The following is a 24,943-nucleotide window of genomic DNA, read 5'->3' as shown; positions in this document are numbered from 1 at the left end:
AGAACTTATTACCCCAGGCTGTAAATCAACAGTGACACCATTTCCACAGCTGGTATGAAAAAACAGAGTCATGGAATAGTTTGGGTTGGAAAGGACCTTAAAGCTCATCTAGTTCCAACCCCCCTGTCATGGGCAGGAACATCTCCTCACAGACCACGTTGCTCAGGGTCCCATCCAACCTGACCACATAGATATGACTTAAACAAATCCACACAAAAAACAAACAACTGCTTTAGATGTCAAACTTACTATTGTCTTCACATAGGAATTTGGTCTCAGAGACTGGATAGTGCTGCCAGAATTGCCATCTATACAGGAACGTGCTCCGTAGACCACTGTGACAGGAATGTCTCGATCCATTTGTGAAATGCGTTGCAGCATTGGCCTTTTTGCCCATCCATAAGGAATCGTCATGTTCTTGAAAGCTGTTTCACCACTTCAAGACATTCAAAAGGGTAAAAACAATTTCAGTTGCCATTGGCCCTGCTTTTTATCTAAAATGGAGTATCCGTGCCTTTTGGTAGCACAGAGTACATGAGGCTGGGATTTTTTACAATTAAGAAAAGTAAGTTTCCAAGGTTTACACATAATTTGCAACAGAAAGAGCCCATGTTTTTGCATGACTAAGTGGTAGCACTTAAAATAATGAAATGCTTTATTTTTAAAGTTCTTAAGGAAATTCTTTACGCGTTAAAATTCACTAACAATTATTTAATTAAATGCAGTGCCCAAACTCTCACAGAATTAACAAAAATTGCGAATAAATACAGAATTATGATATTTTTTGCATTTATCAGTATCAGAAATTCAGGAAAAGTGCAATGGTACCTTTTCCTTCAATATAATAAATGGCACAAATAAAAAAAAAAATAGCATGCACACTGCTACCATGGCCATTGGAGGGAGTAGCAGGCACTCAGTAAATGAACAAGAGACTTCAAAACATATACTGGGAAATTCATACTCACCTGGGTGACTGTACATTGCAATGATAGATATATTCAGCCACAGTGTTATCATCAAACATTGATGAATATTTTCGTTTGAAATCAGGTCTTAAACGTTGAACAAGGCTTAATCCTGTTAAAACAGAAAACACTATTAGAGGAGGAATGTATATAAATTATTTTATCAGATTGCCTAATGCTTTTCATTAGAGCCCTCAGAACACATACCCTTGAAACTTGTGGCTTCTAAACCCATATTTGGTTTTACCACTTGCATATCTTAGGGAAACACGATGGAATTACACCTATCAGAAATGAAATATAAATAAAGAATTTTATGCTGCTCTCCCTACCGAATACATATGGGGAATGTTTGAGTAGGGCCACTATAGCCCTAGAAAGAAACCTACAACAGGGACCAGTAAAAGGGCTAAGCAGTGTCTTTTTGTCACCAGTTTAGTCTCCTATGATACCAATATGTTCCCTTGCTCTGGCAGCACTGGGTAGGTTAAATGCACTACACCTTTCAGGACCAGAAGGCACTGTTGAAAAAGCTGGGGTGTTTTTCTTTCTTAAGTCTGTCTTCTCCTCTTACAGAACAGTCTGCTTCTGAAGTTAATCTAACTAGTGTGTGGTTGAAAGAACAGAAGCCTATGATGAAAAAGAGGTGTAGAAATCTTAACATAAGGCACAAACACTGGTATAAATAAAGAGATTTAATGTTGTAAACCATTGTCCTCATGCTCTCCTAACATGCCAGTAGAGAAGTGGGTCTTTTCAGGGGCCAATTCAGGCTTTCTAAACTTAAGCGTCTTTTTCTGAATCATTTCTCTAAGGAAGAAGCCTCTTCTGCACTGACCAGATGGATCTTTGGGACAAGAGCCTTGCCACAAGGCTAATCTTAGTTTAAGAGTATTAGTCATCCCTAACATCTGACCTAAACTTCTCAGTTTGAAGCTATTAGCCCCTCTCCTATCACTACAGACCCTTGTAAAAAGTTGCTCTCTTGTAGGCCCCCTTTCGGTACTGGAAGGCTCTTACAAGGTGTCCCCAAAGCCTTCTCTTCTGAATCCCAACCAACTCTTTCAGCTTGTCTTCATAGGAGAGGTGCTCCAGCCCTCTGACCATCTTCATGTCACTCCTCCCAACTATTTCCAACGGGAATGTCTCCAACATTCTTCTACTGGGGCCTCAGAGCTGGGTGCAGTATGCCACATGGGGTCTCATCAGAGCAGAGCAGAGGGGGACAATCACCTCTCTCAATCTGCTGGCCGCCCTGCTTTTGATGGGGTTGATGTCATGTACCTGCAGCCCAAGATGTGGTTGGCTTTCAGGGCTGTGAGTACACATTGCTGGGTCATTTTGGGCTTCTCATCAACCAACACCCAAGACCTTTCTCCTCAGGGCTGCTCTCAATTTATTCTCTGTTCAGAGGTGGTCAGGACTGCCCTGATCCAGGTTCAGGACCTTGCTGAACTTCATGAGGGCTGGCAGTGCCCAACTCCCAAGCCTGTCCATGTCCCTCTGGCTGGCATCCCTCCCCTCCAGCTTGTTGACCATACAGCTTGGTGCCATCAGCAGACTCAATCCCACTGTCCCTGTTGCTGACAAAGATGCAAAACAGCTGATCCCAACACTGATCTGTGACCACCACTGGTCTCCTTGTGGACACTGAGCTGACTGAGTGTGACTATTCACGGTTATGCTTCCCTTTTTCCAGATGGCAGGAACTTCATTGTGTTGTTAATCTGTGCAATTATGATGATGTCACTTCTTCCCACTCAGTCCTGGGCAAAGGCCTGGTATTATTTATGTAGACCTTGTCACAGTGATCTATGTTTTCGTAACCCTGAGATTATTGCAAAACATGCCCTTACGCATTCTTTAAACAGATTTAGAAAACTAATACAGTGCAAGAGAAATTAATTCCCTTATGAAACAGTGATTTAACTCCCAAAGCAATGAAGATTTTGTAAAAAAAAGTCTCGCAATTGGCTCTGCTCTATTTTCCCTACATAAAGTACAATTGCTGGACTTCCTTTTCTGTGTGTTTGGGTTTCTTGAACACAAGTGAATGCAGCTGGCTTGGAATACGAGTACTTGGAAGAATGAGACTAATTCTGTGCCTTGCCCTGCTATCAGCATAAAGGCCATGGCATGAAGTGTTACCAAATTTTAGAATTCACTTTCTGTTTTGATAAAAAGTGCTTTGTCTCTGGGTCCAATTCCAAAACATTTTTCCCCTGGGAATTTATGGGGGAGAATGAAACACAGATTCAAAGTACCTTGGAACAAATTTTGAAATGAAATCAGATTGTAAATAATTGTTATAATATTTACTGAAGAAATTCTGAATTGTCTGGCTGATGTTTTCCACAGTGTCTACTGTAAGAAATTCTAACACTGAAGACACCAAGTTCCACAAAAAGGGTGTGGTCACAGTGACATTTCTGTTGTGAGGAATTTTCAGGCATCCAGCTCTAGGATTGGAATTCAGAAATCCAGCCTAAGACCAAACTTTCACCAAACTGTGAGACTCCTGGGTGACTGTTCCGGTTAAGTGAAGGAAAACATGCAAATCAAACAGGCAAATCAACTACCTGGAAACCACTCAAAGAAAAAACTACCTCTGGATTCTGTCTCTCTCACAGTTTTAAGTATTTGCCTGTGGGCCTGATTAAATATCCATGTGATACTATTGTGATATCCCAATGAACCTGGCTCACATTTGAACTCATACCTTTGAATAAGAGCAACTGACTTTAGAGTGGGGTTCAAACAACTGTCTGCCCATCAGCTTAGGCACATTGGTACATGGAACAAAATCTGGGTTCAGTTCAGTGCCTTCATCAGGTTACATCTGATGCCTACTTGCAGCACAAAGTTTAGACCCACCCTTCTCCGAGAACTATGTTTCACTTATCAAGAACTTAAGCTGGTGACAGAAAACTTTTTTACCAGTAAAGTGAGAAACAAATGAAAATTTTTTTAAAGGCACTGCCCTCCACGACAACCTATAACCGAGGCTAGGTTTAGACACCTTGCCAAGACAGAGTCTGCTTGTGCAGCATGGTTTGATTCCACTTATTGCTAAGGGAGACAATTTCAGCTTTTAATTTTCTCATGTGGATTGATTTACGCGTGCTCTTGTTATGGGATAGAACATATTTAATCAACGCATATCACTCAATATTTTCCAGGTTGTTTTGTTAACCAGATTAGCATTTTACTTTAAAAAAAAAAAATCTGTTTGTACAAAACATGTTGCTTGTCTGAAAAAACTAAATTTGTCACACTATTGAAAAGAAACAAACAAATCAGCATATGCAGCACATTAAAATATATATTCTATAGAAATAGATATAGGAAACAGATGTGGTTTAAATGTAAACAAAGCCTAGAAATCTCATGAGTCTATCTTCAGACTGAATACCAAAAACGATGAAGAGGTGAGTTAATTATAACTTGTGAGGGACCTGAAGGATATCTTTTCATAAGCCTCTCCAGAAGATACTTCTGTAGCACAGAGAGTAAAAGACACATAACCCTTTGTCCTCTAGAAGGAATACATTTAATGACTTTTAGATTTTATAACACTCTTCTCCCCACTCCCCAGATGATCTAAAACCACAGTTTTGGTCAGCCCTACCTAGCCCTAGTATTAGGGTATACAGAGTTTATCTACCATTCCATCAGTGCTGTTGAAGAAATGGAAATATCAACTGCCACCATAATGCAGGACACCAAAGAGGCCCACAAGATTTGCTAGAGTAGTAAGAATATGGCTAATGGAAGGAACCCAGTTTCAATTTCTCTAAACTCAGGCCAAAGATTTTTGCATTTATGAGAGATTGCCTTTTAATGTTAAGGGAATTTGGAAATCCCATTTGCTCATCAAACTGGAATTAGAAGGGAAGTTAAATGGACTGTGACCAGAGGCAACCAGAAAAAAACCTTTCACACTCACACCTCTTTGTCAGGGTTCCCCAACAGATGTCTGCATAATCCAACTCACTATAACTGGAGCCTATACAGATCATACAGGGTAGCTTGCTGTACTGTACTGGTATTTCTAAAAGCAGGAGTTTGCCTTCTGTCCTAAAGAGTTCAAACTTTCTTCAAACTCTCCCACTTTCTCCTCCAACTTGACACAGACTTGCAAAAAAGCTTATCATAGTGTGCTGTCTGCTCCATGTTTATGTTTAACCAAAACAGAAATGGTATTTAAGAGTAGCTAAAACTCACCAAAGGGTCCTGCTATTCTTAGCCCAGCTAAAGGATTAAATGGACTCAATATAGCTCCTAGTGCTTTGATCCAGATTGGAATTGGTCTTTCGTGTTCAGCACTGTCAGGCCTCTCTGGAAAACCCCACGGCTCCACTAAGATAAGATGCTTGACCCTGTTGGCAAAAAAGGTTCAGTGGTTTAAAGTACAGTAGCTTTTCTTCAACTGAGCATAATGAAAGCATGCTGTTTTACAGACACATACACACAGCCAACTTTAGTCACTTCTATCACAGAAGCTTATTACCTAGTTTCTGATTCATCAACAGTTTTGATTTCAATTACTAATTAGAGAGTGAATTGCACCTAATCATATGTATGAACCAGAAACATGGAAGCATGTGTCACAAAGAGAAACCTAGTATTTTACAGATACTCACCGTCACAAACATTAGAGAGAAAGGATAGTCTTGTTTCTGTTTTAAAAAATAGCCTAATCTAAATGCTCAGTCAATATTATTTGCAGCAGTTTCATTTGACAGAAAAGAGGATAATTGCATCTGTTTCATTAAAGTGAAATTTCTAGAAGTCTAAGATCTCTGTTCAAAGAAGCGACACAATTTAACTGAAAAATCATCTTATCAAAGTAAAATTTGAACTGAAAAAGGCAGAGTAAAACTAGCAGCAGTTTTCTAAATTTTTTGATTTTAGGTCATGAAAGAAAACATCAGAGACAATTTGTAAAATTATTACTCAAAGGAATATCAGTACACTGAGCATTGTAGGAGTCTCCAGCACATGGAACTATTGATCACTACATCCTGTGGGCCCCCCTCAAGCAAAATTCTAATTCACCCTGGTAGATTAGAATTGTCCCTTTCCCATTAATTGTCCCTTTTCCATTTTATCCCATAATAACATCTACTCTTAACTGTCCCAGAGAGTGGTGATTTCTGGGAAAAAAGTGACTCTTAACTATAGTTTTCCATTTTAAGATGATTTTTCCACGTCAGCTTCCTCATTATCGTTCTCTGCAACTACCTGTCAGGAGGTTGTAGCAAGGTGGGGGCTGGTTTCTTCTTCCAAGTAGCAAGCAATAGGACATGAGGAAATGGCATCAAGGAGGTTTAGATTGGATATTAGGAAAAATTTCTTCACTGAAAGGGCTGTCAAGCATTGGAACAGGCTGTCTTGTTTAATATGGTCTAGTAGGATATGCCCCTGCCCACGGCAGGGGGGTTGGAATTAGATCATCTTTTAGGTCCCTTCCAACCTACACCATTTTATGATGCTATGCCCAAGGAAGTAAGTGATTGAGTACCCATCTTTGGAGGTATTTAGATGTGTGAATGCAGTACTCAAGGACAAGGGCTAGTGGTGGACTCAGAAATGCTGGGTTAAGAGTTGGACTAGATCTTAAAAGTCTTATCTAACCTAAATCTGTCTATGGTTTTTCTATTTTTATCTTTAACTTTTTGCCTTTTTATCTTTACTTCTTGCTTCATTACATCCTTCCCTGTGAAGTCATAAGATTATATATTAACACAGAATCTGAGTTCATAGTGCCTAAAATGATGCCAGAAGTGACCCCAAAAGTTATTTCTGGGTTATGATCAGTTGTGAAACCAAAAACCTGTGCTTGGAATGAAGGGTTGGAAAGGATTAACATCACAAACACGTTTCGTGGTTGTTGGCTCAGCTATGACCATACTCACACCCTGCAAGCAAACAGCAACAGCAAGAGAGAGGACAGGGTAGAATCTAATTGTTCAAACCAAGCAGGGGAGATCAGAGGCACAGCAGGGCCTGCAATGAGGGGCCATTCAGGACAGCCACACACTCCATGCACAAACTGTGGCATGAAGTATAATACAGCAAACAAATGAATAAAAATAGAGTAACTTTTGTTTCCTTTCTTAATACTTTCCTTCCTGTTTGGCATTCTCCTTTTGCTAATCAAGCCTAAAACATAACCCAGGATAATGGGAAGTTGATAATGAGAATCACTCCAAAAGTAAATGTCCAGAAACTGCAGTATTTGAAAATCATGGCTCACTTCAACTTGGCAATATGCTAAACGGGAATCTTTTTGGATGAGTAGCCTTGGATTTTCCATGAAGGATTCTGGTAAAGTGTAGCAAATTAACGGATCATCTACGCTTGGTGAAACAGATCTACTGTCCTAACAATATGTATCCAGAATCCCTTAAGCCTCTAATGCATTGTTAGATAACCTGGCTGAAAGCTGTGCTATATTTATCACTTCATTCATTGCTCTTTTAAGACCCTAACAGTCAATTTTAACAATTTTTAACAGTCAACAGTTATTTTGGTGCTCTTTTAAGATCCTAACTGTCAATTTTAACAAATTTTAACAGTCAACAGTTATTTTGGCGGTCTTAGTTTAATTTCAGAGAAACATTAGTAATGTAGAGCACAAAATGAAACACCCCCAAATTAATTAACCCCAACCAAAGCAAATGAGGCATGAAAATACAGCACCACTTTTGGTGTAAGTCAGCATTGGGCAAAACAAATATTCCATCCCACAGGGATGGGACAGTGCCATCTATAGATAGTTTGGAAAAAGACTTAAGGAAATTATAATTGATGCCTACAAAAAGAAGTTGGTTTATAAATAAAAGGATAATAGTTTTATATCTTTAATGCAAAACACACCTACTTTCATACATTATTTCCAGCCACTTGTGCTAACTGTTGTCCATTTAGAAAGAAAAAGGCAAAGTGTTTTAGGGGAAAATGATGCATGAAATTACTTCAAATATATCCAAGTGAGAAACAAAGAAACAGTAAAACTTGACATTAATAGAAAAGAGTAAGATATGTTTAATAAAATATAGAATTTGCTGCATGATGTGGAGAGTCAAGCTTATATTCAGTTTCTCATAGGAGACCACTATGTGTATCCCAACAAAAGCATTATTCTCTTTTGACATAGAATTACCTCAGTTGTTGAGATCCTAGCTCAGCAGGGGATAAATAACCGGACTTATAACCAGATATATAAAAGAAACAAATTACTACTTTAAGCAGAAAAAAATGTATTAATTGTTGAACACAACATGGTGCAGAAAATGCTGATAAAATACAATTAGATAACTGCTGCAGATGGGTTGTCTTGCAAAGAAATATGAAGTGGCATACAGACAATTTAAAGCAAAGAGTCACTAAATTTTACATCACTCTGCTGGCACCAGGCTGACTGCTAGCATACAGGCATAAATTACCTAGGGGAATTATATTCAGAAGTTTCAATGTTATCCATAAGAGTGGGAAGTTTGACAGAAACAGGCCTATTTTCTCTTCAAAAAACAATCTTTGAGACAAAATATTCACTCACAAATATATCCATTGCTATTTCATCTTATAACATGGCAAGGGAGTACTGAACTGATGAGATACAGAAAAGCATACAGAAAATCATGTTTACAATATCCACCTATTTCATTCACCTGGAAATAAACCATACAATTAATACTTTGGTCTGAGAATTCAGTATCATTCCTATAAATCATCACAATCATCTACATAAAGATTATTTATAAAGAGCTTGATGAAATAAAATCTATATTAAAATCAATAGTCAAATACAGAAAAGGAATCCCTTTATTTTCACATACCTTGATGGATATTTTAAGGAGTAAGCAGCAGCCAGGAATCCACCTAGGTTGTGTCCAAGCAAAATCATTTTTTCTAGCCCCACCTCCTTTCTCCATTCTTCTATGGATTCCACAAATTGATTTTCTGCTTCCCGAGCATCAGTGTCAAAGTGTGGTCGACTGCTACGCCCAAATCCCAAGAGGTCAAAAGCATGAACCGTCCTGTTCTCACAGAGATCTTCAAAGTTGAGAGCCCACAGTCCAACACCTCCTCCAAACCCATGCAGGAGAACAAGTGGAGTTTTATTTGAAAGGTCTGGAGAGAATGTTAGTGTCCATATTTTATTTCCATTAGATATATACACGTATCGTTTATTGTATATGCTTGAAATACCTGGGGAAAAAATGGGAAAAAATTATGTTGCTAGACATGCCTGGCAAAATATAAAGTACACTCTACTGAAACCACTGTTTTAAATAGGAGCTCCTTTCAAAGGAGAGAGCTTCTAATCAATATTTACATAAGTGAAAAATGAAAATGTGATTTTAAACCTGTTTATTTCATAACAGTGTAAAAGACATACTGAAAAACTTCTCTCATTATATTTAATGTAAATTTATAGAAAATCCAGTAATATCTATGAAACTTGTTAAAAACCAAAGACTTACATTTCAGCATTTTGTCCTCAGCCTCTTTAAGGTGCAGCAGTGATGTGGGACACCAGGCAGGAAGCCAGCTAAACAACCATCCAAACCTACAACAGCAATACAGAATAAAAATGTCTTGAACAGCATGGTAATTTTTGGCACTAATGCTTTGAAGAAATTTCTTTTGCTGCTCTTCATCAGAGAGACCATGTTAAGCACATGGTGTGAAGAACACGATTTTGGAGTGCGAGGGAATTAATTTTTTCCTGATTTATAAAGTGGCATCACAAACAGGGGCATTCATCAAAGGCTGAGCAGTTTTCCACCATGTCCTCCTGTCACAGCATACTGATCTGGAGACTTGAGTCCTCATATCAACCCAACAAGCTTGGCAGGATATGTAACAATCACTGGAGTCCAGCCTCCTCTCAAGTTCCTTTGGAAGTCTGCCTGCACACACATAACCTTACATGAACTTATTATTTCCAAAAAAGCAATAAGCTCTGTACTCACCAGCCTAACCTGATTATTACTCTAAATTTAAAAAATGAAAAATAAGCAGGTTTATCCTAGCAAAGCAAAAACCTAGGACCTTCATTATAAAGTTAGAAACGAAGTCCCAGAGGAAAACAAACCAGCAATTCCCACAAGAGAAGCTGCCTTTCCAGCTGTCAGTTACTATCTTGGTACTGCCACCTTGACCATGAGAGCATGGGGAATGACTCAGCTGGCAGCACTGCCTCGCCCAGTGCTGCAAAGGACATGGAAATTTGGTACAGCTCTTCCTGGTGCTAATCTACCCCTTGTTTTTAGGACTGAAACTTATTTTTCCATCTCTCACCGGTTTTGAAGTGGCTTAGACAGCCAGTGCAAAGTTGCCATTGCAGGACAATTCCTCACAGGGAAGCAGATGTCAGTCACCAAATCTACTTTTTCTGGCACTCTTTTTTCTTCACTGAACTACTTTCCAGTTAGTTAAGAATTTTCAGGACTGAGCACTGAGAGTGTTAGTTACACAATAACTGATGCTGAAAGACTATTAGGTTACTAATGTCCAGTTTTTCAGTGCGCACAACACATCAGTAATAAATTAAAGATTGGGCCCCGTAAGTTCTTTACCCAAAGGATCTTCTCCACACATTCTAAGGGGCTGACATACTAAAGCTGCATAGCTCCTTAAGTTTATGATATGACATGGAAGGTTTTCTGGGAATGCACAATGCAACTGCAAGCAGAATTTTTCAGATTCATAGAAACCTGCGAAGGGACATTAAGAAAAAAACCCAGACCAGAAAGGATTCACCATCCAATCACTCAAGGCCCACTGCTATTCAGTATTATTTACTCCTCTACACTAATATCTGGCTGTTCTGTAAAAAACCTTTCTGACCCACCAGATCACTGGAATTGTTACAAGGAAGAATCATGGGAATTGTTATCATCATTTTAATTAAGGGGCTGGGAATAGATGTACAGCCTTCCATGCCATGTGCTCATGCAGTCTAAGAAATGAAGGAACTTAGCACCTTATACAAAAATGGGCATCCAAGTATTCTACTTCCACATTAAACTATGCATTTATTTTAAAAGTAAGATTTTTAAGAAGTTAAAGCTGGGACAAGCTGAAAGTAATTTCGCCCGCAAGTAACCGTGAAATCCGAGTTTAACAATAACACTAATGGTGTGCTATGAATTACTCTGGTAAATTATTAAACAACAGCTAGGTCACCACTCTTCTGAGTCAAGCTTTCTGCTTTTTATATGCTCAACTAGGCATTTTCATTCTTAACTCTTAGGTCAGAAACAAAACCAGTCACTATTTCCCTGAGCTCTATGTACTCTATATACTATTTTTTCTCAGAAAAAAAACCACTGAATCAGTGAAGAAAATACTTTAAAAGTTTTATTCGTTTACTTATTTACAGAAACGTAAAGCTGCAACACATCAACAAGAAAATAGTGCAGGGATATGGCCACAAAGAAATAGAAGTGACATCTACAGATCACAGTCCCAGAATTTTATTTCCTAGTCCTAGGGAGGCACCTGGATACTTAAGAAAATTATTTAGGAAAATGTATCAGAATGGTAAAGTTGCCCACTCCTTTTCTTTTGCTAGTTATAAGAACTGTTTACAAACACTTAGATCTTAATTCAGAAGAGACATTCCATACATGTATAGTTTGACAAAAGCAATCGGCAAGCTGAAGCTTTTAAAATTAAAACTGTGTTTGTAATTTTGTCCTGTTGTACTTGCTGAACTAAAAGAGTAAGCAGAGAAGGCTTTCAGGCAAAAAAAAAAAAAAAAAAAAAAAAAAAAGTGAGCATTTTCTAGAAACACTATTTTAGAAAGAAAATATTTAGTTACCTATATTCAAGACTTAATCCTTTGTTTGCCTCCTTCCAAAGATCATTTACCACATTGCTAGATGTTTTCCACACTTGGAGAATAAACACCTTACTCTATTTGAATAATTTTTCTGATAACTTTGGAAGGCTATAGTTGTATTATTTCTTTTGAACATTTGTGCTACATGTGTCTTCTAAATGCATACAGGAACATCCATTACTTAGAAGGTCTACAATTTTTATTTCTGTGATATAAAGCTGTAAGTGCTACATAATGTCAAAAATGAAGCAATGGACCTTTCAAAAGCGTGTGCACACCAGCAACAGAGGTGAGTTATGAAAGAAAATTAAAGATTCCAGAAGTACTTTCACATTTTAAGTGAGCTACCCACTGCCAGAAGGGGCAGACCCCACACTGCTCTCATCACCCACCACTTCCCTTACACTCTGTTCCCACCTTTTTACAAAAAGTCAAGAGCAAAATCTTGTATTTTGAGGAGTTAAGAGGTCCACTGGCCTCGACTGCTTGCTATTTCAGAAAGTGTAAAATAAATCTGGCAACTGACAGCCCAAATTTTTGTAGTTTTTTACTGAATGTACTTAGAGGTATCACACATCAAATTACCAAGGTACACAACCAGTGGAATTTAACCTGTGTTTTTGTTGTGGCCATATAGTAGCCAGCATGCATATCCATGCTAAAATAATCAATAACCAGCAGTAGGGCAGAGCATTGCATAGGTTGATTTCTCACATCTTCAGTTTGGGGTTAGTTACATGTTTCACATCTGTCTGAAAATGTCTAGAGTACCAGAGACTGGAAAAACCAGAGGCTAGCAGGTGGGGTGGGGGGGCTGCTGGCCTGCTAGGCATTCAAAGAAGTTACTCTCTGGTGACAGACCTCCACACAGACTTCCATACGTCTTCTAACATATCTAGGGAAGCCCTGGAGACACCCACTGAATGACCTTAGTGAAAGTCAAAGTGATCACTGTGAGACTAGAGGATTAGTGGGGACCATCAGCAACCTATGTTGATGATCAAATATAGTAATAAATAATGCAAACAAAAGGGACACATGCACAAACACCTGACAAAGTGGAGCTGCAACCACCACATGCAGGGGCCGAGCCATCAGGCAGGATCTAACACACTGGCTGGCTGGAACAAGTGTTCTGAGACCCTGGTTGCAAGCATAAGAAAGGATAAAAAGAAACAATTATTACTACATTTTGACACTTACTGAGTGAATGAACACTGTGTTAGCTGTAGCTCAGGACAATACTGCTTGTCCTTAGCTGCTTGAATGTTAATTTGAATCAAGAACTTGCTGCCACAGCACTGCTTGGATTGCCTGGGGGTAACTTTCAAAAGAACTGAGAATCAAGTAGAGGCAGAGGTACAGTGAGTCTGATCCACCCATTCACCTCCACTACCGAGATCAAATCAAATGAAGAATGTGACAAATTGGTTGTACCACAGTTACCTTTCTATCAGCTCCATTATTCAGCTTGGTGAGAATTGTTTCCATGCAATTAATGGATCTGCAGCCAGTTACAAATTTGACATACTAACAAAATGTTTGTGAAATCTAAGATACTGCTGAAGATTTCAAAACGTATGTTTTAACAATGAGGTATGTACTGAAACAGCTGAACAGCCTATTTGATTTCTCACTTGTAATGTGGATTTAAAAAACAAAAGTTCTACCACATAAAAATATCCAGCAGAAGTTGCTTATAACTCTATCCAGGAGATTTAAATGTACAGAAATGGAGCTCATTCTCTCACTTTTCAAGCTTATGATTTACCTACATTAGAGTTATACAAATGCATGGCTTACAAGATGTAGTAAGCTTGAAATCATTCAATTGATACACCAGCATTGCAGACCTAGCTGTCATGACCTGTGGAAAGTGTGTGCAGCAGAACAGCAAACCAAAAAACCTGGGGTTTGCAAACAGGTTGTAAACCTTCAAGAAGTCTACCAAACCAGAATAAATAAATACAATACCATTTGCTACATGATCACTTGTCAAAAATTTCTAACACACCAAGACAGGACATACATAAACCTTTCTGAAGTGTTGAATATAAAATCAGCTTTTCATTAAGAATTTTGAAGTTAGTATGGTAATCAAAACTCCCAGTACAACCCAAAAACCATGCAGCAGTGACGGGAGTGTACAGAACAGATTTTCCTGTCACAAAGAATTATTTGTACTTAAAAATTACATTAGTAAGGAAGCCAGAGCTCAGGTTATACAACAAATACACAGTAACTTGCAAAGGAAGGATTATGGGAAAGTAACTGAAGGCACAACCAACAAAGCTGCACATCTGTTTGTCTTGCTCTCAGGAAACAAATGTATTCAATATTTTTAATCAAACTTTTGCAGACAATATTGCAAACTACCAATACTTTAGCTAGGGAGCGAGCTCGAAAACTTAAAAAGCTGAAACACTGAGTGAACTCACTGGTAAACTACTTCAAGGTTTACCCTTTACCCTTAAATCTTATTAGAATGAAGCTGATCTCTCAAAAACCCTAACCCTCTCCTCTCCTGACTCTCAGAATTAATTTCAACCATTTAGAAGTAAGTAAGGAAAGAAAAACAAATTAATGCAGACAATCTGGTTACTGCCAGCACCAAGAGGAATAGCACTGGGATTTTCAGGGTCATTCAGCTCACAGTGCAGTTATAAGCACCCAGCAATTTGAGTGAGCTCCAAATTAAGAGACTCTTACACTGTAACAGATAAGCTATTGGAAAGGCAGCTCAGATTCTACCCTCTTGTTTATGTATAAAGTATTTTTGCAGTACTAGCAAAAGCTTTTTTTTTGCCAAGGAATTCAAAATTGCCAATATGTTGAAAACAAAACATAAGCAACATAAAGTTCACTCTTCTAAGGTTTTACATAAACCTCATCCAATAAAAACACCATGTTACTTCTCACAACTCATTCAGCCCTTTCAGTTGTTATAGAAATACTAAGAATGGGCAAAAAAGGAGTGAAAAGAAGCATCAGGTATTCCTAACTGGGAAAGAGGTCAGCATATCAAATTTATGGCAAAGTGTCAATTTAAAAAATAAAACTGTTTTACTATAATGCTGTATAAACACTTCACAGTTAACAAAGGACAGATGCTTAAGTGAAATAACTACAGATACTCTTTTACCATTTTCATTATCTCCTTTTACTGGATGCTTTCTGCATTTTCCTCAGCATCAGCAGTAGCCTACACAAAGCTTAAGAGGTACATAGGATGGTTTCTTCCACTATCCACACCACCAAGTTTTCAAAGCAAATTCAATATTTGGTTACTAAATTTCAAGTTCATGGGTAATAACCTGAAACAATAAAAAGGAAAAGAAACAGTCAAGGATGACATAGTCAAACTTTCTGTGTCAAAATGTCAGAGAGAAGTAGCAGCTTTACATCTAGCTCATTTCTGTCCAGGACAGAATTGTGTTATTATAAACTTTTCCTTTCCCATTTCATTAGTTTAATAGCCAGCAATATGAAAATATTAGGTGGTGTTTACATGACTGATTATGGCAAGAATCGATCCTTTTTTAAGTTACCAGCAACACCTCCATGACAAAAACCCCTAGTGAGTAAAGAAAAGTATTTTAGTAATCACTATATCCATCTTGGTGGCTGTTCTCTGTGCCAGATTTGTGAAATTCATGTTTAAAAAGCACTAGATTTTAAATTAGATAATTATGGATTAACCCAGCTGTAGAAAAGGCAGAAAGTTAACCAGCAGACCTATGAACTAATAAGGTGGAAAGAAAGACTGTGAATCAAGTTGGAGGACATCAAGCTTTTAAGTCAGAGCTTCCACTGACAGAGAGTAACATAATCATGACATCAAGCCCACATTTAACTAGGCAGGGATGTTTCTGCAACAAGGCTCAGGATATGATTTCATGAGAACCTTAAGAGCATAAGCAATTTTAGGAGTCCTTGAAGTCCTTAATTTCTGTCCCTGAAGTGCAGCATGTTCTTTAATGTTTCTGTCTTCTGAGAACAGTGAATATAGTCAGAATCATTCAGGCATACATACACAGCATCTACTGTTGTGAAGGCTGTATATTCAGGGACAAAGTTTCTGCATGTACAATAGAAATCAGATGTAGCAATCTCAACAATTTGAATGAGATGTTCCTAGAACAAAACACTCCAGCAGTTGCAGACAAAAATCAGGAGAAGAGAAACATTCCATGTTTCACTTTCATTGCATGAACAGACTAAAAATCCTCCAAGAAAGACCTTGAAGTTCACAGTAAATAGGTAAGACCCAGAAGAAAGTATAAGGAATATGGTATGGGAACAAAATGGAAACAAAAAAACTCCTTGCTTTAAGAAATGTCTGTTTTCCTTTTCATAAGGAGCAAAAAATTGATGAAATCATTGCCAACAGGTTAAAAAAGGATAACATTTTTTTTTTTTCCCAGATGACATTATAACCCTGCCCATAAAGTTCTGTTTAGATGAGTTTTGAGCCAAGATGTTCCATGCAATTAGATGTTGTGAAACTCTTGGATACTTCAGTAACATTAAAACAGAATGTTTTGAAAACCTCTGCATAATATTTCTAGGAAGTGTAACATACATCAGCACCATTCCAACACCAGACCCATGATAGGTTATTGCAGAATACTACTCTGCATTGGGACAGAGGTGAAAACAATGCATTCCTCATGTATTTCCCTGCATCTTGAACTCTGTGTTCAGAACATTCAACATCAGAATAAATATAAAATTTCAAAAGCAAGTTTTATGACTGTTTATCAAAATTAACTATCACTTATTGACTTCAAAATGTACCTCATGAACGGGAATCCATAACCAATGAGATTTTCTAGGTATTTTAGAGATATTAAAGTTTACAGTGCTTATTTTAAGTCATTTGAGCATTCATGAAGTGGACAGGACCTACAATTCTGCTCCCTCCCACGTTGGACCTCAGACCTAGGTACACCTTGCAGTATAACTTGCATCATTGCAGCCCCCTCCCCCTTTCTTCTGTCTCCCAGCACTGCGTTGTTTTTGTTTGTTTGTTTGTTTTCAACCATATGTATTCTCTTTTCTATGCTTTTATAATTTTTTTCCACCCTCTTTCTAGCTATTCTCAAAGGTCCATTTCATGGCAAGTGCTTTTTCAGTATGTACCACAAGAATGAAGTTTACCCGTGGAGTGTAACCCAAGCCTGCAACCTGCAATGTACATACAAAGCTTACAAAGAAGCTGCAATAGTTTACTTAAAAGCTAAAAAAGTAAAAATCCAAAGAAAAAATGTATCAGCAACTACATACAAGTAGGGAATAACACAGAATACAGAGATAAAGATGCAGAGGAGAAGCAAGGGGGAAGCTGCAGGAAGAGCACAATTAAAATTAAGGAAATTAAAATTTCCTCTTCATGCCCCTCATATGTTATTCAACTTTCTACTTCTTCTATTTTATTCATACATCAACTGATGTACTCCTGCTGCCCTTCAGATATTGCATGACTTCAGCCTTGCTTAATCCTTGCAGCCTTCTCATACCTACCATGCCAGCAGCCCACATTTCAGCCTGTTCCTAAATTCCATCAAACTGGACAAGAGCAAAGCTCACATGGAACAGTCACTTCTCACTAACCTGCACCATTGACCACTCACACTCTACTCTGCCTCTCTTTTGGTAAAATTCCATTGTGTATCATGCACAATTTAGATCACAACATTAGGAGGTGAATGTTTTCACGTTTCCATAAGGGCCCATATAAGAATACAGATGTTAGACTATCTAAAGCATATGATAATTTTCCTCAGCTCCAGACATGCTATACACAAACCCCATTTGTATGAATACATACTGTGGGTTGTTTCACTGCACCTCATTAGAGCAGCTTCTGTGATGTGTTTCTTTACCATAGTCACCTAAGGTGACAGAGAGTTACCTATGTCAAAATGCAAAAACTGATATATTCAATGTTTTGGACTACCTATCCCTATTTCCATTTTCTGGAAAACCTAAGAGGTGTACAACCCTTTTGACAAGAGGCTATTTTCTCTACATGCTTATACCACAAATGCTTTACATGTCAAGGAAGTGCAAGTAGTCTTAAAAATAGTTAAGAAGTTACATGCGTCTAAAAAGCCATCACATTAAAAGTCCCTTATGGAAAGATAAAGATGTAATTAAGAAGCTTTTCATGTCATTATGACACCAAATTACTAAATGCAAACAAGAAAAAAATTCTACAATGGTCTGTTGGATCACTAACCCACCCCACTTCTTCATTTTTCCCTTTGCCACACCCTTCTCTCCCTCACTTCAATATATGAGCAGACTTTATCAATGGCAACAGGCACTCTTGCATCTTTTAGAGAACACAATTTTTTATGCCCAAATCTTTCCCTCCTTTCTGTAGTCTCCTATCATCTTGAGTTTTTTAGTACCACACACTCAGAGCACCTTCCTTCTCTGCCATTCCTCACCATATCACCATGTGTTCTTGCTGCCACTTAAAATCCTCCTTTTACCCTCTTAACCTTATTCCAGATCAACCTCATTCCCTTACACAGCTTTACTGACTCACAAATCTCTCTTCTCCACTGACCTCTCTCCTGCTGCTCAGCTTCTCATCTGGATCCTTCTGAGCCAATATAAATGCAGACACTCACCTTTCCTCCCATGCCTTCTTCTCTCTGGCTGTCAATGCAAATCATGTACAAAAAACTATCCCACAAGAATGTCAGAATTGCAAGTAAATACTCAGAAGTTATGAAATACAAGAATCAAAATTTCCTCAGCAAGAGATCTTATATAAACCACTACATAAAAAGAAGAGACATTTTAATAGTTTATCAGCTGGGAGAGTTGTTTAGAGTCTTCCATTGAAGTTCAGAACACTCACATCCCCCAGCACACAGATACTGCCCCTTTCAAAGAGATAGGTCTCTCACTGGGCCTATCAGCCCCCAGTAGGCTTTAAAACAACTTTTCATATATCCAAATAACATGCAATACTGGCTAAAATTTGTGTTCTTCAGTGACCCATAGTCACCAGCACTACAGCAGCCCCACAGCTACTTACCCCTCTGGATTTATAGCTTCACTGTCATTTCCACTGGGGCTAAGACCCCCTCTAATTCTATTTTGGCAGCTTCTGAAGAAGTGTCTTTGCTTGATACTTGTAAAGTGGGGTTGTGAGCATCTTTCTTCTGCCACCAGAATGAGAAGACAGCCCCTGTTACATTTTGCCATCTTTCCCTCTCTCCATTTAGTCTGCACTAGTGGAAATGAAAGATCTAGATGAACAAGATTCATACAAGTACCAGAAATCATTAGAAATAATCCCATAAATGCCTGAAAACCTGCTCGTACAAACACCTTCTGATGAGCTCATGCATGTAACACAAAAGGCATTAAGTACTGAAGCTGTGACTGACACAACTGTGCCAGACAAAAAGACAGTCATAAAAGAGGAAGGAAATGACCTTTCAACTTTTCCTGCATCTGGTTTCCACACTGCACTTACATCTCACTCAGTTTTTAAAAATGCAAGTTGTAGGTTGCATGTAGACCAAACCTGTGTTCGGTCATCTGCACTATAGGAAAGTGCAGATGCTTTCAGCAGCCTACCCACTCAGTTTGCTTTAAAACCTGGATCATGTAACCATCAAAAAATTCAGGCAAAAATTCTGAGAAAAGTGCCCCTTCATGCTGTAACACTGTGAAACATCCTGCTAAGGAGAAGACATTAATAAACTATTCCTCCTTTATTAATCAAACAGTTCACTTCAAAATTGAGTTGTGTAATACAAACAAGCTTGAAGGATAACATAAAAATAATTGTGAACACTGGTGTTAAGAGTGTATGTCTTTACTCCAAGCCACTATTTGGTGAGACTAAAAGCCACTTAGAAGCAATTTGATGTGGTCTTGTAATGTAGATGCCTTACAGTTTCGTTTTAAAGAAAACTATTCCACTTATCTCAGAGGGGGAAAAAACCCCCAGTATTGCAGTTTGGGGAGCTTTTTCTGTTTAGTAGCTCTTCTCCCTAGTTACATTTTTACGTGTTTAGGGAGCTTTTTTCTGTTTACTAGCTGTTCTCCGTAGTTACATTACAAGCCATAAGCAGTCCTGCTGCATCAGGAGTGAATAAGTGAATTCAATACTGGCAAAAGGCTGACATAAAGCTGTCTGCCTCACAGGCAGAAGTCTCCATCTAAAACTTACACAGAGGAGGTCCAAGGCTGTAAACAGGTTTGGAAATCACTAGCAGGTAACATGTTAGCCAAGCAATCACTGTCATTGTGACTACGAAAACATTTGTTTAGTTAATCTTCTAATTCAAATCCAAGACAGGGCCATGAATATTTTTCAGCTGAGATCTTCCAGAAAGTATCCGAACTACTGTTATTCTGTTTTCACCATGCTTTGCACAGTTCCCAAAATGCAAAAAAACAAGTGTGTTGCATAACAAGTTGAGTCACACTATTGTTTTCAAAGCAGATGAACTTTGCGTTTATTCTTTGTGTGCACCTGTCACTAGTAATTTAATCTAGGGGTTTGATGGTATATTGTAACTTCCTATCACTGCCATGGCATTCTAAATGAAAAATTATTTAACATATTTCTCTTGTTTATAAACTTCCCCTAAGTACTGAGCTTTGCTCAACTTCAGAAGATGAACAAACACTAATTTTAATTAGTGCTAGAAACCAACAAATAAAAGCACTAATATTTCAACACTTTCTGAATTCATGGAAAAGAATGGTGAGATTTTGTTCTTAGAAATCTTTAGTGAATTGGGAGGCTTGCTCTGAAAAATACCACATCAATGTCTAATCGTTCAGAAGTTCTGAAAATCAACACCCCTTAAAAGCCATCCAGCTGTGTAAACCACATGAGAAACTTGCAATAATCCTCTTGAAAATTCAGCTTAACCCTATCCAGATCAACGAGTGCTACGATCCTGCAATCCTGAAAGGCAACTCGAGTTGAGGGTGCTTGGCACCGTCTCAGCAGCACTCAGCACTCTGTGATCAAACCAGACAGCTAATGCAGTTCAGGCTAATGTGCTGAATGAACACACAAACAAAACAGGCTGAGGCAGAGCTATTTTAAGACTTGCACTTAGAACACAGAACCAAGAAGGGTTTCACTTGTAGTTTCAAGCAGGTAATGTTGCAGAAGGCAGAGGTTGTGTGAAGGGGAAGACTTTAGAAAGCTATTTTAAGGAAAAGAGGAGAGTGCAGAGTTACAGAGTAAACAAAACTGCACAGTGCTTTGAAAGGGAAGCTTTTGGATTTTGCATTTGAAATGAGAATGCTGTGTACGTATGGTGATAATGGCAAAACAGGGAATTTGGAAAAGATGGATAGCCCAGATTTCGTCAGATTGAGCTGGCAGAGCAGGAAAATATGTAAGATGAAATACCAAAATCCCAAGCTGGAAAAAGGGCTAAAAAGAGAACAAGACTGAGAATGAAGATAGTTTAGAAAGATAACGAAACAGACACATAATATGACAACATGTAAATAGCAATATCCTTAATTAAGAAGTCATGAATGCATGCCATGATTTTCATGCAAATAGCTGAAGAATTTTAAGTCTGACTGCTCAAATTAACACAAGACTTAGTTATGCAAGAAGGGAGATGTAGAAGAAAAGGCAAGAAATTAGTTTTTGAGGACTAGGCAATCAGCAATAGGATATACCACCCATATATATGCTGACATTTAAAGCATGGAGAAAGAGGAAACATTCATGTAAACAATGCCTACAAAGCATGTTTACACATCTGACAGAAGGAATAAAGCACATGTATGACTAAAGCAGAGCTAGATATGAGAGCTAGAGCACAGTTTGGACTAGAACCATAAAACATGATGGAACAAACTTTGAGATAAGTGAGCAGCAGATATATGAAGTACGTTTGGTAAACAAACTCAGAGATAGGATGAGTGTATTATTCTACATGGGTAGACAACATACTTGGAGGCAATGGTAGAGTATAAAAATGGGTCTGCAATGGAAGCTTAAGTGTAACAAGAAATAAAGCATACACTTAAGAAGGCATACTTGTAGAGTATGTAAAGAACATGCGAATTGAAGAACAGACCTTTGATTAGTAACTTGTATATAACCATTTCAACGTGTACACATAAAAGATATAGTGCGGAACTATGTAATTTCAGGCAGAAGAATGGTTATTAGCTATATTACAGTCATATATCAAGGGTTTAAGTGGTTACAAACAAGTACTAGAGATATATGTAGAGGCAGGGTAACTTATGCCATAGGAGTCATTTCAGTAGACATGAATGCCTTGGGTGAAGAAAAGAAAGCGAAAGCAAAGAAAAAGTTAGCAAGGTACTGGAAAAGTAAGAGCAACAGCGTATGCTTGCAATTTATAGATGTCCTCTCATCGCCTACTTGTATAGAAAGATGACGCAGAGAGGCTGACAAGTGCACTCTCTCTTCCAAATCCAAGTGGATGTGTCGGATGGATGGAAGGAGAAAATGGGGTATCTGTACGCACAGATAGAGCTGCGGAGGCACAAGTGCACTCAGCTCCAAATCCATGGATGGAAGCAGAAGATGGGGTATCTGTAGATAGAGCCGCAGAGGCTCAAGCGCTCTCTGCTCCAAATTTAAGTGAATGTATCGAACGGATGGAAGGAAAAGACGCGGTATCTGAAGGCACAGGTAGAGCCGCAGAGGCACACAGGAGCATGCGCCAGGACTGTACACAGCCGTGTGACCTCTGGGGCGCAGAGCGAACGGCGGATGACAGCCGGAGCGCGTACGTACGCCAGAGCAAAGCGGCAGAAAACGCGCAGGGACACGCCTGCGGGCAGGTGGGCAATGACAACAGCTGTCAGCCACGGCGGAGCACCGGCGCAGAAGGCGAAGCAGCGGGGACACGGGGCTCGCAGGGAGCCGGTGGCAAACCCCGCCGGGAGCCTGCCCGTGCCAGAAGGCGGGAAGCCATGGCAGGAAGGCGGGCTGAGCGGCAGCAAACATGGCAGGCAGCGTGCCCGCACGGCGGGGAGCGCCCAGGCGGCGATGCCGGAGCGCGGCAGGGCCGGAGCGGAGCGCGGAGCCCGGCGGGCGCTCGGCGAGGCGATGTCCCCGCAGCCCCGGCACTGGGGCCGGCCGCAGCCCCGCAGCCCGGAGGCGCCGCGGGCAGACGGGCCGGCGGCAGAGGAGACGGAGGAGCAGCACCCGCGGCGGCACGGCACGGCCCGGGCACCCCGAAAGGCTTCCTGCCGCCCTCCAGGATACCCGCGGGGAGGACGGAGGTCACCCCGCGGCCGCTGCACTCACCCTTCGCTGGAAGCCTCCTCCTCGGCCATGGCGGCGGTGCGGTGGTCGGGAGCTGACAGCGGCGGAGGGGCGGCGGCGGCGGCGGTGGCCGGCAGCGCAGCGAGGGACAGCGCGACGGCGGCGGCACCGGCCATCACGGGCCCCTCCCTCTCGTACTGCCTCCCTCCTCCTGCCCGCCCGCCGCGCGTCATCCCCGCGGGGCCGCCCACAGCCCGAGCGCCGCCCTGCGCGGCCCGGCCGTGCCCGCAGCGCCCGGGGCGTGTGAGGGCGGTGTGTGGGGGTCGGGCACGGTGCCCTGCAAGAGTAGCGGGTCCCGGGCGCTCCCCAGCTGCCCGCCAGCGGCGTGGCTGGAGCAAGGCTCCCGGTGGTAGGCTCCCGATGCCGGGATGGCGGCGCAGGTGACGCCCGTGCAGAAGGGCCTCGGCCTCCCGGGCGGACAGAGGGGCGGCTTTGCCCGAGAGTGTGGGGTGCACAGTGCATGTGTGTGTATCCTGTACTGTGCACACTGTGCACTGTGCAGACATGCTGTGTACACACCCGGCATACCGTGCCTATCTACAGTTCCCCCCTGTTTTCCTGCCGGGCATTGGAGAGGCCCCGTGCCAGCACACAGCTGACAAGTAACGCAGGAGAGAGAGCAGAACCCAAACTAAAGCGTCAGCTCCCCCACAGACAGGTCTTCGGCCGACTGGCTCAGCAAGGCCTGCAAAGAGGGCAGCAGGGCTAGCCAGCACTAGGTGTTCCAGGTAGTAATGCTTGTTTTTACATCTAAAAAGCAAATTAGGAGTTGTGGATGCAGAATTAAGTATTATCTGTCCCTAAGGCGATTCCAAGTAGAGTGCTTATTGTGATTGTCATTTTCAAGTGTTTTGAAAGACTTAAGTGCAGCCATGTCTACCGGGAGGAGAATGCTGGGATGTGCTTATTTTAGACAGCATTTGGCCTCATAATATTGTTTGTGTTACTTGAAATTGGATAAGAACTGCATTTGTATTAAGCAATCAAAAAACCTTAATTGAAACAAAGCAGCAAAGTGCAGCAAGTGGAAGGAGTGGCGACAAGATTTTAAGTCCTGCATTTCTTCTGAATTTTGTCATTGACCTCTAAAGCTGTTTTTAGAAAAACAGATGGAATGATGATTACTGTTTCTTTTGGTTTCTGAAATCCTTTGATAAAAGGTATAAGGTGAATTTGGTAATAGCTGAAGTAATTCTCAGCTAAAACCATTCTGCAGTTTAACAACAGCGATTGTTGAGATTACACAATCTCAGCTAAAGTTTGTTTGGCTGTGTCACAATGGTTTGGCAATCTGATATTTTTCTCAGGAGAGTGTATTTATTTTTATTATTGCTCTGAAAGATTTTATGAGAAAAGTGACTATCAGTATGTGTAGAAGTATATGATCACTGGCAAAGGTTTGCAACGATGGCTGCTAGAATTTGCAAACAGCCTGAAACAATAACTCTGAATGCTATGATTTTATTTCTTCTTAATTCCAATAGAATAGTAAGTTTAAAACCTCATAAGTGAGATTTACATCCTACTCATGGAATATGCAAGTGTTCAGACACAATTATCTCTGTGATTTTAATTCAGTGGTGCTCACCCGAACAGTAATTGGTTACACTTGTTTAAGACTATAATTGTACAAGCTGCCCACTCCCACGTAGCAGTCTTTCTTTCTCTTACTGAGCAATTACTCAGTTTCTTCAGAGCTGGTTTGATTATGTGGATAAATATTGCTGGTAGAAGAAAGAGTTGTGCATCAGATGGCTAATGCTGCAGTTCAGTGTCAATAAATGAAAGACAGCTATATTATAA

At 40.0% G+C, this 24,943-nt stretch overlaps 1 protein-coding gene across 3 annotated transcripts in view; it reads right to left on the bottom strand.

Moving 5' to 3' along the window:
* Positions 1-23,661, bottom strand: part of ABHD5 (abhydrolase domain containing 5, lysophosphatidic acid acyltransferase) — a 28,434-nt gene extending 4,773 nt beyond the window's left edge. The window contains exons 1-6 of one of the 3 annotated variants that reach the window (XM_056483493.1): positions 23,123-23,661; positions 9,461-9,546; positions 8,813-9,185; positions 5,193-5,347; positions 969-1,080; positions 250-436 (exon numbers count right to left, since the gene is read on the bottom strand). In XM_056483493.1, the coding sequence (XP_056339468.1) occupies positions 250-436; positions 969-1,080; positions 5,193-5,347; positions 8,813-9,185; positions 9,461-9,546; positions 23,123-23,646 (1,437 nt within the window). In that variant the 5' untranslated portion in view covers positions 23,647-23,661. Of the gene's footprint in view, positions 1-249; positions 437-968; positions 1,081-5,192; positions 5,348-8,812; positions 9,186-9,460; positions 9,547-14,968; positions 15,061-22,228; positions 22,316-23,122 lie in introns of those variants that run through there. The other 2 variants (XM_056483495.1, XM_056483494.1) reach the window with 2 other exon arrangements.
* Between the last annotated feature and the right edge of the window lie 1,282 nt (positions 23,662-24,943).

This window comes from Oenanthe melanoleuca, chromosome 2 (assembly GCF_029582105.1).
Source record: "Oenanthe melanoleuca isolate GR-GAL-2019-014 chromosome 2, OMel1.0, whole genome shotgun sequence".
NCBI lineage: Eukaryota > Metazoa > Chordata > Aves > Passeriformes > Muscicapidae > Oenanthe > Oenanthe melanoleuca.
Note: the sequence above shows the minus strand (reverse complement) of the source record. Positions and strands in the feature narration are given on the sequence as shown.